Source organism: Martes martes, assembly GCF_963455335.1.
Source record: "Martes martes genome assembly, chromosome: 3".
Taxonomy (NCBI): Eukaryota; Metazoa; Chordata; class Mammalia; order Carnivora; family Mustelidae; genus Martes; species Martes martes.
The window spans coordinates 141,136,133-141,152,556 of NC_137890.1; the positions used below are offsets into that span (position 1 = coordinate 141,136,133).

General features: G+C 35.6%; 1 protein-coding gene across 1 annotated transcript in view; it reads left to right on the forward strand.

The window, feature by feature from the left end:
- Positions 1-3,898: 3,898 nt before the first annotated feature.
- CCDC148 (coiled-coil domain containing 148) overlaps positions 3,899-16,424 on the forward strand; it is a gene marked incomplete at its 3' end in the record, with an annotated part of 178,290 nt that continues 165,764 nt past the window's right edge. Inside the window, exons 1-2 of the mRNA XM_080797922.1 lie at positions 3,899-3,972; positions 15,563-15,625. Coding sequence (XP_080654048.1) covers positions 15,565-15,625 — 61 coding nt within the window. The 5' untranslated portion in view covers positions 3,899-3,972; positions 15,563-15,564. The remainder of the gene's footprint in view (positions 3,973-15,562; positions 15,626-16,424) is intronic.

Genomic DNA, 16,424 nt, shown 5'->3' on the forward strand with positions numbered 1-16,424 from the left:
CTAGAAGTGAAAATATTAGGGTTTCAATACACATTGCCAAGTGATCTCAAGAAACGTCTAACAATTTATATTTTTTTGATGTTACATTGAAGTATCATTTTACTACACCTTTGTCATTACTGTATCATTGCTATTTTTAAAATATCTGTGAATCTGTGAGATAATGAATAATAATAATAGCTAATGCCTGTATAGTGCTTACAATGTGCCAAGCATTGTTCTAGAGCTTTACATAGTAAGCAATAGGAGACAGAACGCTAAGATGGCCTCCAAGACTTCCTGTTCCCTAGTGTGTGTGCTTTGTGTAATCCCCAGGAGTATGAATATGCAGAGATATTACTCCTGTGATTTTGTTATTTTATATGGCAAAAGGATTTTGCATAGGTAGTTAAGGTCCCAGATCAGTTGACCTTATGATAGATAGGTTATTGAGTGGGCTCCTTTTGTCACTTGAGTCCTTTAAATCAAGATTTAATGGTCAGAGACAGAGGAAGTCAGAGTTTCAAAGCATGAGAGAGATTTAACATGGGAGTGATTATCCATGGTGGTCTTGAAGTCAGAGGGAGCCACTTGGCAAGGAATGCAATCTCTAGTTGCAGAAAGTGGCCACTGGCTGAAAGCAAGCAAGGAAAAGGGGCCCTCTGTCCTATCACTGCACGCTACTGAATTCAGCCAACAATAAGAATAAGATTGCAAGTGAATATTGTCCAGAGTACCTGCAGAAAAACTGAACCTGGCTGATACCTTGATTTCAACTTTGTCATATCCTGAGCAAAGAACCCAGACATGCCATACCAGATGTTTGACCTATGGAACTATGAGCTAATAAATGGGTATTAATTTTTAAAAGCACATAGGACACAGGAGCCAACTTGAAGAGCTATCTCCTGGCTAAACTGAAGGTAATTTGAGCATCAAAATAAATAATTACAGTAACAGGGTACCTGGCTGGTTCAGTCAGTAGAGCTTGAGACTCTTGATCTCAAGGTTGTAAGTTTGAGCTCCATATTGGGTATAGAGATTACTCAAAAATAAAATCTTTTTTAAAAGATTCTATTTATTTATTTAAAAGAGAGAGAGAGCAGGAGCAGGCAGGGGTGGGGAAGGACAGAGGGAGAGGGAGAAGCAAGCTCCCTAGTGAGCAGGGAATTGGATATGGGGCTTGATCCCAGGACCCTGGGACCATGACCTAGCCAAAGGCAGATGCTTAATCACCTAAGCCACCTGGACACCCCTTAAAAATTAAATCTTAAGAAAACATAATTATAGTAACAGATGTTAGCCCACTGAATAAAATCAATCTATACAGATACAGGCAAATAAATATACAAATTAAATGTTTAATTTGGGATACTTACAGCATTTCAAAGTAAGTCTGTACAAAATATTTATTAATTAGAAGTGGAAAAAAGTGGCAGATGCTACCTTGATTAAGTGTTCAAAATGAACATCATCAGTAATGGACAAATGGAAATCAGGTGATAGTATGCAATGAGAAGCACACAAATCACTTCTGTGACATTCCTATCAAAGACATATAACCTGAGTCTAACTGTAAAGAAACATCAGAGAAACCCAAACTGAGGATCATTCTACAAAATAACTGTTCTATGATCTTCAAAGTTATGAAGATCATGAAAGTCAAAGAAGACTGAATAGCGATTTCAGACTGAAGAGACATGACAATTACATGTAATGCTTAATTCTGAACTGAAGTTGTTTACTATAACGAACATTATTTACTATAAAGAACATTATTGGAACAATGGGCAAAACTTGAGTGGGGTCTGAGAATTAGTTGATAGTAGTGTTTATTAATGTTAATTTCTTATTAATAATTATCTTGCAGTTATGCAAGAGAATGTCCTTGTTAATAGGAAAGACATCCTTATGTGTCTTTAGGAGTGATGGAGAATTAGGGCAGCAACTTCCTCTGAAATGGAGTCTTCCTTCAGAAACATAAATTTATGCTGTTCTTGCAAATTTTCTGTAAGTCTGTGATTGTTTGAAATTTTCAATAAATTATTAAATTTTTTAAAAGAAAATATTTTTTCCTCAATCACTTGCAAATTTGCAAATACAGAACAAAAAGAAATTAAAAATCTATTCATACTTTTTGTTATACTGTGGTATACAGTTCTCAATCATTTATTAAATATTCATGTAGGCACATATACATACACACTTCTTATAAAATTAAAATTCTTCCTATTTTGTATCTTGCTTTAAGATTTTTGTATTTATATGTAATCTATATCTCATTAAATAGTCTTCTACAATATTAATTTTTAAAAATATTTTATTTATTTGAGAGAGAGAATGAGAGAGAGTGGGAGGGAGAGGGAGAGAGAATCTGAGGCAGATTCTGCACTGAGCATAGAGCCCTACTTGGGTCGGTCCCATGACCTTAAGATTATGACTGAGCTGAAACCAAGAGTCAGACGCTTAACCGACTGAGCCACCCAGGTGCTCCTACAATATTAATTTTCATGGTGACTTTTTTTTTGCATGTGAAATATATTATGTTATTGCTTGAAATGTTCAGATTTGATTTTATCATAATTGAGTGCCTCTCATCATCTCTGTCACCATAGCAAATTAACATCAGCTAGCAATTATAAAGAAAAAGGTATCTTGAACAACTAAGTTATGCAAATATTAAAGAAGAATAATGCCTGATATTAAAGTAATGAATACTTCCCCTTGGAGAAAGCCAGAGGTTATCATCTTGTTTTATTGGGGCAAGTTGTCTTCTTGACCCAAGAAGGCACTATTACTGATGAATATTTGACTACACACTTCTCGTCATAGCCTTGTTCCCAACGACTAAAGTCAAAGAGTAAATTTATGGATATACCACAGTTTATTGATTCAACCACTGATAGAATTTGAGTAGTTTATGATTTGGGGCTACTAGGAATAGTGCTTCTATGAACATTCTTATAAATACCTTCTAATGAATGTATGTACACATTTTTGTTGGGTACATGTAGGAGTAGATTCACTGGGTCATAGTAGCTGAACTGGCAGTGAATTTTCTAAAGCAGTTGTACCAACTTATACTCCCACCAGCAATGTTTGAATGTTCTGGTTGTCCACCTTCTTTGCAACATTTGATATTTTCTTTGTCATTTTAGCCACTCTAGTATGTTTTTAGATGTACTGAATTTTGGTTTTAAATTGATTTGCCTGGGGTGCCTGGGTGACTCAGTTGGTTAAGTGTCTGACTTGATTTTGGCTCAGGTCATGATCTCAGGGATGTGGGATTGAGCCCTGTGAGGGTTTCACACTCAGCACAGAGTCTACTTGTCCCTCTCCCTCTGCTCCTCCCCTACTTGGGTGCACACACACTCTCTCTCAAATAAATAAAATCCTTTAAAAATAAATTGGATTTTTCCTAATGAATAAAGTTGAACCCTTTTAATATGTTCATTGACCATTTCGTTTGCTTTTTTTGTGGAATGTTTATTCAGGTGTTCTGCCTCATTTTCTATTGGGCTCTCTGACTTTTCCTTATTAATTTGTAGGTTTTTAAATATATCTATATTCTGGATACAAGCCTTTTATTGAATATATTATTGCAAATATATTTTCCCACTATTTATAATGGGTAAAAGTTGCCTTTTTACTACCTTAATGGTGTATTTGGATGAACAGAAGTTCTTAATTTTAGGATTCCCCAACTTATTACATTTTCCATTTATGATTAGCTTTTTTTTGGTGAATTGTTTAAGAAATCTTTGCCAACTCCAAAGTCATGAATATGTTCTCCTATGTAATCTTCTAAAAGCTTAATTTTTTTAAATCTTTCACATTTGGATCTCTAATACATCTGGAATTGATTTTTGTGAATGTTGGGAAGTAGGGCGTCAAGATTCATTTTTTCCATATAGACATCCAGCTATCCCAGGACCATTTATTGAAGGCTGTTCTTTGCACACTGCAGTGTGACTCACCTCTGTCATAAATCAGGTGACTATATATATATATGTATATATATATATATATATATATATATGGATCTATTTCTTGCTTCTCTGTACTGTTCATTGGCCTATTTGTACATCCCTGTGCCAATAACACATTGTCTTAATTACTACAGTTTCAAAATGGATCTTGATTTATGGTACTATAAACCCTCCAGCTTTGTTCTCTTCTTCAAGATTTCCTTGGCTGTCCTTTGTCCTTTGCATTTCTATACACATTTTAAATCAGCTTGCCAATTTTTGCCAAAAAATCTTCTAGGATTTCAATTGAAGTATATAAATTAATTTGGAAGAATTGACATGTTTACAGTATTCAGTCTTTTCCACCATTTAAGTAATTTGCTGAGAGTTCCATAATTTAAAAGTGGTGAGTTGGAATTCACTCTTCTGTAGTCTCATTCTAAAGCCCAGAGTTCAGGTGTATCTTAGTTTTGAGAATGTGTGTTTTCATATCAATTAAATTTTAAACAAACCCATGTTGTTGGCAATGTTTTCTACAGGAGCAATTTTTAAAAATCTCCCATTGCATGGATAGCTCATGCATCTGGTGTCTTCAATTACCACTGACAAGTAGTAGTCATATGTTAATGATCATTTTATGTATTATAGACCATTATATTTTGGACCAAATTACTTCGATGGTGTTTTTAAAGCCAAGTGGAAAATCTTGTGCAGCCAAATTCTTACTGTTTGTCCTTGTGTTACATGACATTTGGCCTCTCATTACCCTCCCCCTTACTCTCCTCTTGCACCACCCCAGCAGAAAGAACTCTTCTTTCACGCTTTTTAAAAAAATATTTTATTTATTTATTTATTGATATAGAGAGAGAGACAGCGAGAGAGGGAGCATAAGCAGAGGGGGTGGGAGAAAGAAAAGCAGTCTTCCCGCTGAGCAGGGAGCCAGACATGGGGCTCCATCCCAGGACCCTGGGATCATGACCTGAGCCGAAGGCAGATGCTTAATGACTGAGCCACCCAGGCGCCCCTTTCACTCTTTTTGTTAAAGGAGAGAAATCTATTTTTTTCTATCTCCCCTAGCTTTCATAAGATATTATTGAGATTTTTCCGTACAAGGACTTCCAGCTTTATTCAGAGAATATGGATCCCTGTGGAAGAAGAACATGAAATAGAGGAGAGTGGAATATCTTTTCTGTGTGAAGAATTAGGTTGAAACAAAAATTGAAACAGGAAAAGACTGACATCTCTCATTATATCTTCTGCATTCATCCCATCTGGTCACACCAAATAGATATTCCCTTTCTCTTCTTCAGAGTGGAGCTGCTCATCCTGAGTTAGTTGCCTGCTGCCAGTGGGAGTCCCACCACACCTACCTTAGTTAGGGCCCACCTTTGTGTTTGAAAATTACCTGCTCTACATCCTCTGCAATAAGACTTCTAACCACTTCAGTGAAGCTGATCTAAACTGTGGGTTTGCCTTTATAGGGAGGAGGATGCCTTCTTTGACCAAATTTAAGGGAACTAGAAAGTGGAAATAAGAAATGAACAGAATTTTTTTCTTCCCTTGTTCTTTATAATTTTCTTTTTCTTCATACTTTCTTTCCCTCCTCTAAACTTTCTTAATTTCTTTAAACTTTTCCTTTCTTCATGCCTTCACCTTAGAGATCTTTCCCTTATACAAAAATGAGTTAATATTTCCTACCCATTACAATTATTTCATGCATTCAAAATGTGTTAGTGCTACTGTGTTCCAAGCACTATCATTTAATGGATTCTTATAGTCCTTATTATTAAAGAGTGGTCGGTTGCCATTTTTTTTTTAATTTTAAAAATTGTGTAGCATTTTAAGAGAAAATTCCTCTTCAAATAGTTAATCCTTTGTGGAAAATTATTTATTCTGGAGTGCTGAAAACCCACAGATACATTCTTCTGTGTTATTTTTTGATAGTGAAACTAAGTTTCTGAAGATTTTTCTTTTTTCCCCTTCCAGAACCACCTACACTCTTTACCTACTCTCTTTCAGTGATGTTGAACTGCAAATGAAACTCTATTGAAGTTTTCAAATAGGAAATTTTTCTAGCTGTGATTTTCTCAAACTACTGTTGAAAAGCAACCACAGTAATATTTTCTAGTATTTTATCCTATGCTGTATTGATGGGGGCTTTTCTAGAAGAATTTTTATACTGCTTTATATGGAAGGGCATCAATACTTCTTGGATGCTTCAGATTTTTCCATTCTGTGTCAGCTGGGAATTTTGTTAGACTGAAACTTACAGAACCTGCTTGCAGAAGCTTGGGATTTATTTCTCTCATAACAAGTCCAGAGAGAAGTAGTCTACAGCTGATGTAGCAGATTCTTGATATCATCAGTGTCCCAGGCTCCCTTTGGCTTTCTTCTCTGGGATACTTAGTATATATCTTTTATCCTAATACTTACTACATAGTCACAGATGGCTTCTCCATATCCAGTTTCACATTCACATTTCCTGGCAAGAAGAAAGGAGGAGGACAGGGAAGGGATAGTACTCATATGAAGAAGCAAGTCCCTTACCCCAATTCCCAGCAGACCTCTGCTTATATCTCATTGGCTGGAACTGTGTCACATGGTCACTTAGAATCTAAGGGATATCAAAGATGGCCAGTCTTTTAATCCTGAATAAAACTGGGTTACGCTAGGAAGGAAAAAAGGGCGAATGGTATAATTTCCTCAGCAATAATAGTGGAATAGTGGAAAATTCCACTTAATTGTTAAACTCTATAACCTTGTTGTGGCCTTGATATTAATAGTTCTCTTTTAATGAACAAACTTGCAATCAAAAGAATGAGCAGTGCTTTTGTGACCATTAAGTAAAATTTAAAAATACTGTGTGTTTGAATCATTTTGTTAAAGAAGATGTCAGAAGAAATTCCTAGTATAAAGTACAACAAATTTGTATAAAAATTATTTGATTAGGGGCGCCTGGGTGGCTCAGTCAGTTAGGCATCCAACTCTTGGTTTCAGCTCAGGTCATTATCTCAGTAAGGGTTGTGAGATGGAGCCTGGCCTCAGGCTCTGCACTGGACATGGAGCCTGCTTAAGATTCTCTCTCTCCCTCTCCCTCTGTCCTTCCCTGCCTGCTGCTAGCACATGTGCACTCTCTCCCCCCACCCCCAAATTTAATTATATTCAAAGTTAAAGCTAAAGTTAACTGGATATTTCAGGCTGGGCTTTAGGGGTTGTCAGTCCTGGGAGGGTCAAGTTCCTTTGGAAGTAGACCAAGTTTAACAGGTTCTGAAATGGGTGCATTTGGGTTGTTAGGCCCTGGTGCTCCACTGATAGAACCCACTGGATAATCACTTATAAACTCAAATGTAATTGTATTAACTATACAATAGATAATATAATTACTTAGAAATAAGATCTTTGGGGGTAATGTTTATTACTCTTAAGTATATAAATATATATAAATATAAATATATATATACACACAGATACACATTCTTTTTGTAAAAACGCAAAGATTTCATTACAGATAGTTAAAGTACCCTTTGAAACTAACCTCCAGTTTCAGTATCCTCTCTAGTTTGGTCTATTTATATATCCTTTAGACTTTTCTCCCTACATGTGCAACCCTTTGTAGAATGCATGTGTGGGAGAGTGTGTGTATAATATGCATAACATTTTTTGGTGTCTTTATATGTTTATGTAATGGTATCACATGATATGTATGTTGGTGCAACTTGCTTTTTTCATTGAACAATACCTGTTGAAGATAAAACCAGATAATCTTTGTGTACTATGCAAAGAATGATCTTCTTACCCTCAAACTCTTGAAGAGGTAAGATGACACAGATGTGTTATGTGCTATGATTGTCAGCTGAATAGCTCGTCAAGGGTCACCTTCAAATGTCACTAACATGAATTTATAGTCAGAGCTGAAACTCACCAAGATAAAGTAGGGGTATTTCTCCTTTCTTACTTCTTGACATATGCCTTAGTACACTGACCATGTTGATTTGGAGTTTGTTTTTATAAAAATTTTCAACTCATACAAGTGAGCCTAGATTTTAAACATTGAAAAAGAGGAAGGGAAACTATGTGTTTGTCTCTTATAGTACCATGCCCTAGGGAGAGGACCATGATCTGTAATGCAATCAACTGATGCTTCTTTAAGCAAATATCTGTTGAGTGTCTAATATATGACATATACTATTTTAGGCATTCTAGAGAAATAGAGATGATCAGCTAAAGGCCTTGCTTTTATAGAGCATACATCCTTGGTTGTAGAAGTGAACAATAAGCAGATCAACAAATGAATGAATATATAGTGCAATGCCACATAGTGAGAAGAGCTATGAAGGGAAATAATTAGATTAAGGGGATAAAGAGTGACTGAAGGTGAAGGGGGCTACTTTAGATGAAATGCCCAAGGCAGGTCTCTCTGCAGAGCCTGAATAAATCTATATCCCTTAGTCTAGTCTATAATAGATGTTCAATAAACACTGAATAAATGAATAATGGCATCAGCAGGGATACACAAAAATATAATAGTAGCACAAGAGAGAAGATAAATAATCTATACCTGGATTAAGAGAAGCTTCAATAGGATGCTCAAAATGAGACTGAAAGTATGTAGTCATTGGCCAGAGAGGCAGTGATTGAGAAGGGCATTCTAAGCACAGGTAACAGCATATGCAAAAGTAGGGAGGTATAAAAGAGCACTGTCAATTTCCTATTGCTACTGCAAAAATCTACATAGAAGATTTGGAAGGGGTGAATTACATGATGCTCCTCTACTGATGGAGAGGTTAGAAATAAAATGAGCGGGGATAAGCCTTTAACTTCAAGTCCAGCTATATAGGATGAGGAACTGGATTCCCAGATTGTATCAGAAGGTTGACAAAGTCTCCAGTTTAAGCATGTCCGAAACGGCAAGTGAAGAAGGACAAGTGATGGGTGTTCTCACAACAGAGGATCACTTTTAATACTCTTCTTTTATGGGTTGCACATTTAGGGAGAAAATTTAGGACAAAGTAAATATTTCGTCATAAATAATTATTTAATCTCCCCAAGTTGTTTTGCCAGAGCTTAAAACTGCCATTCATGTCTTCTGGTTGGAATTTCTGAGGCAATCGATGTGAATTTCTCAGGGAGAAGAGGGAACAGATAAATTCAATTTCCCTCCTTCCCCCACCCTTTGTTTTTACTTTAAACTAGGTACACATGCATTTTCTCTTGTATTTTTGAAATGATTAAAACAGCTTTGAGGATGTAGGAGGAATAAGGGCATGGGAGGTTCTACAGAAGTTATTTCTACTCTCTGGAACTCTGAAAACTGTCAGAAACTTCTAGGTTCCTTGCCTTAATTAATTCTGTTCTTTCTACTTGATTTTGCTCCCCAGACTTTTATTGGAAAAGCGTATGGGATAAATAGATTTTTATTTGAATCATTTTCATTAGTGAGGTTGATTTAGAGTCTCCTCTTTGAGCTATTCTAGACATAAAAAAGGGATATTCATAAAGAGTGACTATATGTAGAATTTTCTTTATAAGTGAATTTATATGAATTATGAAAAGGGCAGAGGTTTTATAGAATTACCTTTGTCTACTTATGGATTTTATTTTGCATAAAAGGGTAAAATATTTTTTGAAGAATTTCATTCTTGGATTCTTGTACTGGTTAATAAATGGTGATTTTGTGAATTAGTTATTTAGCAGCCATTAAAGATATATCCATATATGCATAGACACACAAAAAGAATGATGCAGAAAGATGAATTATTAAATGAGAAGCAACTTGTAGAATTGTACATGTATCATGATTGCATTTGTGTAAAAATTGGATATGCGGGGCGCCTGGGTGGCTCGGTGGGTTAGAGCCTCTGCTTTCGGCTCGGGTCATGATCCCAGGGCCCTGGGATCGAGCCCCACGTCGGGCTCTCTGCTCAGCGGGGAGCCTGCTTCCTCCTCTCTCTCTCTGCCTGCCTCTCTGCCTACTTGCGATCTCTGTCAAGTAAATAGATAAAAATCTTTGAAAAAAAAAATTGGATATGCATGTGTCTGTTTATGTGCACAGAAAATCTTTGAAAGAATATACAATAAAACATTGAAAATGACTGCCAGGACTAAATACATCTGCAGCTGGAGTATTACGGCTAAGTAGGGCTGGAAACTTTATTTTTACCTTATATTTTTTTGTACAGTTTCATATTATTTAACCAGTACTTTTATAATTGAAAGGATAGTTTAATATATTTTTTCCTCATACAACATTAAAAAGTGACCTTGTGAATATTTTAATGCTAACATTTTCAGGTTCTAAAAAATGCTACCAATGTATTTACATACGCTGTTTTTTTTTTTTAATAGAAGAGGACTAGTGAAAAATATTTCAGTTCAATATTAGTGTGGAAAATTATATTGTATATACAAGTTCACATCTTAAAGATTTCTTGGTTTCATGAAATCCAGTTTCTTTTCTGACTGGTAAAATAATGGAAACTGTGGTATCATTTCCCCTAATTTATAGTGAAATAACTATTGTCTTGGCTAGTATTTTTTAAAGTGTATATTTTTCTTCCTGTAAATATTTTTGAAATTCTGCTCAAACAAAAAGAAGAAATCAAAATCAACTATAATCTTACTATCCCCAAATTGCCACTATTAACTATTTGACTCACAGACTCAGAATTAAGTTTTGTTTCCTTTAATAAACTTTTGTGGTTTTTTTAGGGTATGAGTCCTATACTATTCTTGTATAGTTTATTCCTAGATATTTTGTTTTTGTTTGTTCTGTTCTAGTTGCTCCTTTGACTGAGAGCCTTCTGCATTATATTTGAAATTATTATTCATTATGTAACTGAATACTTTATTTAACTATTTTTGTTAACTTTAATAGTTTCACTTTTGCTTCCATTCATTTTCCAGGACAATATTTTTATCTTATGCTGACTACAATGTATAATGTTTCATAATGGAAGTAATATGCACTGTTCTGCTTATAATTTAAAAGAGAATTTTGCATGTTAGAAAACTATTGCTTAAACCAGACTTTGGCCATAGTATTTGAACTCACATTTGAAGTGAGATCTTTCATATGAAAAAGGGCTATAATATGATGCTACATCCGAGGTATTTTTTTCATATTTGCATTGTTCTCACACTATTTGGCCTGGCAGAATCCCAACCACTTTTGAAAACTTACCTTCATGGGGTGATTGGCTAATCTACATATCTATACAGTTAGGCAGTTTAGAGTTAACAGACTATCCATGCGTTGTACAATTTTAAACCTAAGTACAACTGAGATTTTCTTCCTTGGGGTATTAAAAGAAATTTTCTTAGGAGAGAGAAGAATACAAATTTTAATACTGTAAAAAGATTGCCTTGTTATATAAATGATCTCTTTGCTATTTTTTTCTCATCTCTAGAGAAGTCCTTCTTGCTCACCTACCCCATAGAGACGAGTTGAGGTCATGTAGCTTTTTAAGTTTAGATTCTCTATCAAATCTGTAAAAATTAACTTTATATTAAAATCTTTATTCAATCCTCTAGCTACTGTGAAGCTATTGTTACATTATATATTATAACCTTCTTCCTATACGATAAGAAACTTCTCATAAAAATATATTATTTTAAAATATTTTCAGTAATTGAGTAAATCTAAAAGGTTTAACATTTTGATAATACTCATAAGCAATTTCTAAAATGTCACATAATGTGAACTTGGAATTAATTTCTAAAACTAAGTGCTTTAAAATTGTTTAACATGGAAAATTCTATTCAAGTAGCTGTTACTCAGTCAAAAGCATTTTAACTGCAGGCTGAAGTAGCCACTTTGAATTTCACTGGTAAGCATAAAATTGAAATGGCCTAGATGACATATGCTTGTTTGGGAATCAAGGACTGTTTGTTTTAGTACAGTTTCATACTCTCTTATCTGAAGTCTGTGGTGCCAGATGTAGTTTTGATTTTTCAGATTTTTAGAAATGGACTATAGAGCAAATGTAATATAGAGCATATGCCCTATATTACTTAAAACTGATGGTATCTGGGCAGTGCCCTATAATAAAGCACATTAACACTTTTAGACAAATGTATGAATGTTCACATTAAATAAAATAAACTTTGGTTTGGGTCAAGTTTGCCACGAAGTGATTTTAGCTCAGATTGGATTTGGACAACATCTTGATTATGATATACACCTTCATTTTCAGAGATTTTTGTATTGTGAAAATGAGATTTTGGACTTGAAGTTCTCTGTGATCTTGGTCATTTTTCTGGTCTGCAATCATCTCATACGCTAAAATGAGAAGTTAGACTAAGTGAATTATATGTGAACTTTTCAGATTCTAAATATAATGTCTATTTAATTCTCTGATATAAGGAACACTACAAATGTCATTCTTATATTATTTCAGTTTAACAATTATTTAGTTCAGAGATCCTCAATATCCCTGGCATGTAAGTGGTAACTATTTATGCTTTATATATAAATATTAAAGAATGTAGGTCAAGAAGTGTTTTGCTTGCAAGGTCTTCTGTATAGTTGCAACCAAACTAGATTTCAGGTTCATGAAGACAGAGTAGTTTTTGTTTGCAATTTTGATTTTCAGAATGTGTTCTACTGTGAGTGTCTTACAGTCATAATTAATATTTGCACCATGCGGAAATGGTAAGAAATGTTCTGTGGACTTCATGACTTTCCTCTGGAAACCTGAAAATCTAAGCAATGTTCAATCAAGGTAACCTAAAGGGAGTCTGCAAAACCCCACTTTGTTTCAGGGCCTCAGTCATGCAATCTAAATCCCCCCAAAATGAGTCCTAAATCTGAGGGGTCTGGGCTCCCCACTGAGGAAAAACCTAAAGTTAATCAATTAGAAAACTGGTGAGATCTCTCCAAGATGGAGATAGCAAGCTCACGTCAAGTTCCTGGTGGGAGATGGGGAAAACAAAAGGTGAGATTCAGTCAGCTAGAGTTCACAGACTGCTTGCTAAATGCAGCATCCATTTGTTTTGGATACTGGCTTTATTTGTGGCATACCTTTGTTAATTAAAAGAAAAAAAATGTATTTGATTATCTTTGGGCACGGAATGCTCTTTAGTGTTCTGTTTTCTGTACTCCCTGTGGTTGTGTACCTTGTCACTCTCTCATTGACGTGATGGCCTCTGAAGGCATGTAAATGTGCCATTTTTGCCTGTAGACTACACTATTAAGGCAGACTTTTGAAAAGTGAAAATTTTTGTTGGAGAGGGAGGCTATAGTATGGACTAAGGAATTGGTATTGCAGCCCTTCCAGGGGTTAGAAAATATCGAGCTACCACCAGCTACCTTTTACTCATTTTCTCAAATAGTATTTATTGAGCATTTACTACCTGTGCTGGGCACTGGGGATGCAATCAGAAGACACACATAGGCCACAAGTCTATGAAGGAAGAAGACATTGAATCAGTAAACATGGGGTTGCGAAGACTAATACAAATTATCATGGAAAAGAAGGAATGGGATGAGAGAGAAAAACAAAGCGTTCTCCTTATTTAGATGGAGAAGTCTGGTTAAGTCTCTGAGGTTTAGTTGAAAGCTGAGTAGGAAACAGCCAGGTAAAAAGAGGAAGGAAATAGGGGTGCCTGGGTGGCTCAGCTGGTTAAGCAGCTGCCTTCCGGTCAGATCATGATCCCAGGGTCTGGGGATCGAGGCCCGCATCAGGCTACCTGCTAAGCAGGGAATGCTTCTCCCTCTGCCTCTGCCTGCTGCTGTACTTGTGCTCTCTATTTCTCTGTCAAATAAATTAAAAAAAAAAAAAAAGGAGGAAGGAAATATCTTTAAGGTAGAGAGGACAGCATGTGGGAAGGCCTTAAGGCAAAATGAACTTGGTATATTTGAGAAGCAGAAAGAGAGTGGTTGGAATGTGTGAATGAGATCAGAATGGGGAGATGAACAAGGAAAGGTTATGCAAGGCTTTATGGGCCATTTAGGGCTCTATTGTAAAGGTTAATGGAAGCTGTTGAAGGGATTCAGCAAGGTCAGACTAGAGTTTTTAAAGAGGTTGCTTAGGCTACCCTGTGAAGAATGGACTCTAAGGGTGCAAAGTAGAACTGCTGCTGTCATCGGTCAGGAGGTGATGGTGGCTTAAGGCAGTGCAGACTGACAGGTGAAAATCTTCCCCCCAAAAGAAGAATCCTTCCCCCCAAAAGAAGATAGGATGTAGATGTGAGTAGAAACCAGACTATAGGGAGGGATGCCAGTGTTACCGAAGGCTTAAAACAAGAATTCCCTGACCTACACACTGGAGTTTATCGCTATATTCTGAAAGCTGGTGGGCAAATCACCATGATTCTTAGTAACTTGGAAGTGTTTCCAAAAATCATGTACTTGTGCTACTTTCTCTTTCATTTAAGAAGACTTAGGTTACCTCAAAAGCCACCAGACATGAGTAGTTGAACCTAGTGGATATGGAATAAAAATTTACAAAAAATGGTACTGTTACACCATTTGACTAGTCTGTTGCCCTGGAGGTGCCCTAAAACGATGCCAGTTTAGTTTGGTGCTACCGCAGGTTGAGTTCTCAGGAAGGAGATGCTGAGGCAGAGCTTGGGTACTAGATATTCATTAGGGATCCATATCCGTGAAAGGAAGAAGGAGGAAGCAGGATTGGGCAGATGAAAAAGTCAGTTTCACTGCAGGTCCAGCCAAGTGTGGGTCAACACTGCAGGGAGCTCTGGATGAAATATTGCTCATCAGGATGACTCACATTGGGTCCAAACTGGTCAGACTTTATAATCCTGCCTTGCTCAGTCTTTGGGTGTAGGATGCTCCAGCACTGGTATATCTTTGGACGAGGTTACTCTCTGAAACTGAGTCCAACTCTTGAAAAGAAGGGACAGCTGGGCATCGATTGCTTTCTAGAAGTGGATGGCACATCTGAGCATCAGCCACAAAGGCTGATTGGCTTAATGGTAGTAGTGAGTCACTTGGCCTGCTGCTTTATTTTTTATTTTATTTTTAAATATATATTATATATATATTATATATATGTTATATATATATTATATATATGTTATATATATAATATATATATTTAAAGATTTTATTTATTTATTTGACAGAAAGAGTGAGAGACCACAAGCAGGCAGAGCAACAAAGGGAGAGGGAGACGCAGGCTCCGCACTGAGCAGGGAGCCTGATGCGGGGCTTGATCCCAGCACCCTGGGATCATAACCTGAGCTGAAGGCAGTCACTTAACCAACTGAGCCTCCCAGGTGCCCCCTGCTGCTTTATTTTTTAATTTATATAGTTTTTTCCTCCTAGGGACTCAGGATAAAGTTTACACAATTTTTATCACAAAATACTTATCAGTCACTAAGACAATCCAAGAGAGGGGGATTAAAACATCAGAGGTTGGAAGGAGACACCAAGAACAGAAAAGGCAAGGAGGGGAAAAAACTAATGGAAGGAAGAAAACTCTAGAACTTGGAGAAGAAAATTTTAGTAAATTTTGCAAAGAGTTATGGCATCCAGCCATGGGCCTTGTTTTTAAATTAAAAAAAAAAAAAAGAAAGAAAACTACGATTAACACATCTTTATAAACACTTGGGAAATAACATTGTGAAATCGTAGCTGTCTCTTGTTTCTTCCACAGATATGGAGGACTTGAATAAAAGAGATCAACCATACATGACAATTCAGAAAAACGATAGCTCAGGTATTTTTTCTATTTCCAGATCTGTTCTATGATTTATAGTGGATTATGGATGATGTGAAGTTGGAATGTTGATTTTCAAAATTTTAATGGAAAGCTCATTGTTTGGTCATACTGAAGGTTTCTCCAGTTCTCTTACAATGCATACTCTACAATGTATACTTTAATCTTCAACAGTGGTCAAGATAACAATAATTTCCTTTATGATGTTTGTCCTTAAATCATTTGGAGTCTACTTAAAAGTCATGTGACTCATGATATACTTAATCTCAATTACTTTGTATGGTGCAGATTAATTATTTATATAATTGGGGCAAAAATGCATTTTTTTCTCTTGAATTACTCAGATTATTATACTTTATGCTACATGGCCTTTGAGTACCTTCTACTTATGTTTTACTTTATCAGAAAAGCTAATATCATACTAAACTAGGATATTTTATATATTTGGATGGAGAATGCCTACCTGACCATTTTACATCATTTTATTCTTATTTGGCCCATTAAATTTTTTGGCTTTAAGTTTCAACCTTTTTTCAAATTTACTTGAAATTATTTCAATTTTTTCTGTTAGAAATGCAGCTATGACTTTAAAAATCTACTTAATTTTATTTATAATAAGAGGATACTTAAATATTCACAGTTGATGCCTAAAACTTTTTAAAATAAAAAGACTTGTTACACTTTGACAATTTTCTAAAATTCTCAATAAACTTACTTAAATGGAAATATTCCCTTTATGTTCTTTTAGAAGTAATTTTATGCAAAGTATATAGTGGTAATTATTTTTAAAGTTTCTAAA